Source organism: Apaloderma vittatum, unplaced genomic scaffold (assembly GCF_000703405.1).
Source record: "Apaloderma vittatum isolate BGI_N311 unplaced genomic scaffold, ASM70340v1 scaffold42569, whole genome shotgun sequence".
Classification (NCBI taxonomy): domain Eukaryota; kingdom Metazoa; phylum Chordata; class Aves; order Trogoniformes; family Trogonidae; genus Apaloderma; species Apaloderma vittatum.
In genome coordinates, this window is record NW_009736603.1 from 27,469 (window position 1) to 30,542 (window position 3,074).

Here is a 3,074-nt window from a genome sequence, read left to right on the forward strand (position 1 = left end):
AGAAAGAACCGGGCATGTACTGCACAGCAGCAGCGTCAGTATCATTTCTGTTCGCTGGAGAAAGGAGACTGCAGTTAGGAGTTGTGTCCCCTTTCCAGTAACTTTTTGTATAAATAGCAGCAGCATCACCTCCGTGACCCATCGTTAAGAGTTGCCGCTGCTCTTGGTATGGGCATTGGTACCTCCCTCCAAACCTCCTTTAGTTGATGAACAGTAAGGAATTTTTTCTCCCTGTCAAAGTATTCTCATTGTTGGTATCTGGGTTCTACCACTGTCTCCACCTACTGCAAGACCTAAAGTTGTATATTCTTTCTAAAGAAAAATTATTTTCCCCCGATTTGTACCTCTCTGAAAAAAAAAGGTCCTGTTTTCTTTTTATACTTTTTTTTAAAAATTAAAAAAAACTTCAGAAATAACTTCATTAGTTAGTATCTTTGTTCCCTCTGAATTGTGTTTCTGAAATAACTTTTAGTAAAAAAAAGTAAATCCGAGTTAAAATTCTTTAATACAAAATAGCTTTTTAAAAAAAAATGCTGGGTTATTTTGGTAAATAATCATGAACTGTTTCATGTAATACTCAGACCAGTTTTACCATCAGAAGAATTTTTTTTAAGCTGACGTGCTTGTAAGCCTGAGGGTTCTACGTAAGTGTAGGGATCTTGAGGTAGAAATTTTTACAGATTCTGTCAGATTTTATCAGATTCTGTTAGATTGTCAGATTCCATTAGATTCTATCAGATTCCATCAGATTCAAGCAGATTCTGTTAGATTCCATTAGATTTTATCGGATTCTGTTAGTTCCTATCAGATGTTGTTATAGCCTATCAGATGTTAGATTCTATCAGATTTTTATCAGATTCTGTCAGCTTCTGTCAGATTCTATCAGAGTCTGTTAGTCTATTAGATTTTTTTTTATCAGATTGTTAGATTCTGTCAGATTCTGTTAGATTTTATCAGATTCTGTTAGAGTTTTGTCAGATTCTGTCAGATTCTATCAGATTCTGTTAGAGTTTTGTCAGATTCTGTCAGATTTTATCAGATTGTCAGATTGTTAGATCCTATCAGATGTTGTTAGAGCCTATCAGGTTCTGTTAGATTCCATTAGATTCTGTTAGACTCTTTCAGATTGTATCAGATTCTGTTAGACTCTTATCAGAATCTGTGCGATTCTATCAGATTCCGTACAATTCTATCAGATTCTGTTAGACTCTGTCCAATTCTATAGGATTCTGTTAAGAGTCTGTCAGCTTTTAACAGATTCTATAGGATTCTATCAGTTTCTATTAGATTGTTATATTCTCTCAGATTCTATAGACCTCTGCCATTCCTTAGAATTTATCAAATTCTATCAGCTCTTGTAGAATTACACAAATTTTATAGAATCCTATTAAATTCTGTTTCATCTTACAGAATTCTACAAAACTCTAGAGATACCTATTTTTTTTACCTAAAATGTATTACACAAACTCCATTTCAAACAAGCAGCAACACCTCCAAGGCTGTCTCCTTGGCCAGGTACAGCTGTATTAGCAGATTCCTGAACGCTTATGTAGACTGTGTCCCTCTGTTTTTAGAGCCCCACGTTACCGCTACGCACACTCGTGCTCTCACCAGAGCTCAGTTCCCAAGGTTCCCTTTTTCCACCTTTGACTATTAACTCAGACAAAACTCACCACGGAGCTCGGGGCTTCTCTCGTCTCGGTCTGTGAGTCACGTGAGCTGCTCCTTTTCTTCTTGTGACATGGTTCAACCTCCGAATTCTTCCTTTCCTGGTTTCTACCAGCATCACAATTTTCTTCCGTCTCTTGCTCTGCTTTGCCTGTCCCCTGTTTCTGCTGCTCAAGTGCGTGGTCTTCACTGAGGTGTTCAGCTGTGATAGTTTCTAGTCTACAGACTTCACAGTCTGCGTGCAATCTCTTCTGTAAAAATTAATAATAAGCTATTAAGCAAGCAATCCAAAGTGATGGCATCTCCTGCTTCAAGGGGCAGAGCTCCCCCACAGCAGGATTGGGACCTTTTTAATCCTGGGGCAACAGTACATGTAAATAAGTACAATCTACGGTGTAAGTCTGCTTTTAATTTTCTGTAGTTTACAGAGAAGTCACTACTGCTTTCCCTCCCCGCCATCTTTCTTCTGTGGGTAACCATTATTGCCTAGGCTGGCGTCAAGTACTGGTCTCTGAAAACAGAAGTTATTTAAGTCTTTAAAGAGTTTTAATTCAGTAGTGTCCTGCCACAGCTGGCCATTGCACAGTATTTTTCCAGAACAACACAAGCCCAAGACAGCTCTACCAAGCCATTCTATAGGAGAACAGGTACCTAACTCCTCTCTCCCCAGGATCTGGGCTAAGCTTGACATCTACTAAATTTAATCATCTCAGCTCAAAGAGCATCAGGACTAACATACGCCAGGTTCTGGTTTGTGAGGCTCTTCTACTTGCGTATCTGGCTCGTTGCTTGTGTGCGCCACGTCAGGACCTCTGCTGCCGTTTCCAGGTCTCCCTGGAGCATCTCCTCTGTCAAAAGGGCCTCTGTGAGTGTAAGGAAGCTTCTGCAAATAATAGCCGTCGGGGTCGCTCCCGTCATAACGCCCAAAGTCTATTTTCTCCTGTTGGCTGTCAGGTGGAGGAAGACTTTTCTTCTGAAAAGATGTTAAGTATCTTAACATAGACACTGATGATCCTGCACCATAGAAGAAAGCCTGGAGGGGGGAAAAAAAAAATAAAAATTTGCACCCTATATGGCTTTCAGGCAGAATTCAAAGTCACATAACTGAAAAACACTGAAAGAAAAGCTCAGGTGATCGGAAGGGCTACAGTAAAACTGAAGCGCTCTGCAGCCTGACCACACTGAAGGAACTCCTACAGGACGTATTTCATCTTTGGTGCTACAATAAAGAGGCTGACGGCTCCTACGCGGTGCTTTCCTGTACAGAAAATGCCAATTATACACATCCCTGTGTACTGACACAAAAGGGGAAATGGGAACTAAGCTGCAATAAACTCACAGAACCCAAGATTTTAGCAGTTTAATGCTATTTTATCCCACTTGGGGAGTCGGGGAGACCAGCGGGT

General features: G+C 40.3%; 1 protein-coding gene across 1 annotated transcript in view; it reads right to left on the reverse strand.

Moving 5' to 3' along the window:
- Nucleotides 1-1,658: 1,658 nt before the first annotated feature.
- CLCC1 (chloride channel CLIC-like 1) overlaps nucleotides 1,659-3,074 on the reverse strand; it is a 9,214-nt gene continuing 7,798 nt past the window's right edge. Inside the window, exons 9-10 of the mRNA XM_009877026.1 lie at nucleotides 2,408-2,701; nucleotides 1,659-1,919 (exon numbers count right to left, since the gene is read on the reverse strand). Of these exons, the coding sequence (XP_009875328.1) occupies nucleotides 1,659-1,919; nucleotides 2,408-2,701 (555 nt within the window). The remainder of the gene's footprint in view (nucleotides 1,920-2,407; nucleotides 2,702-3,074) is intronic.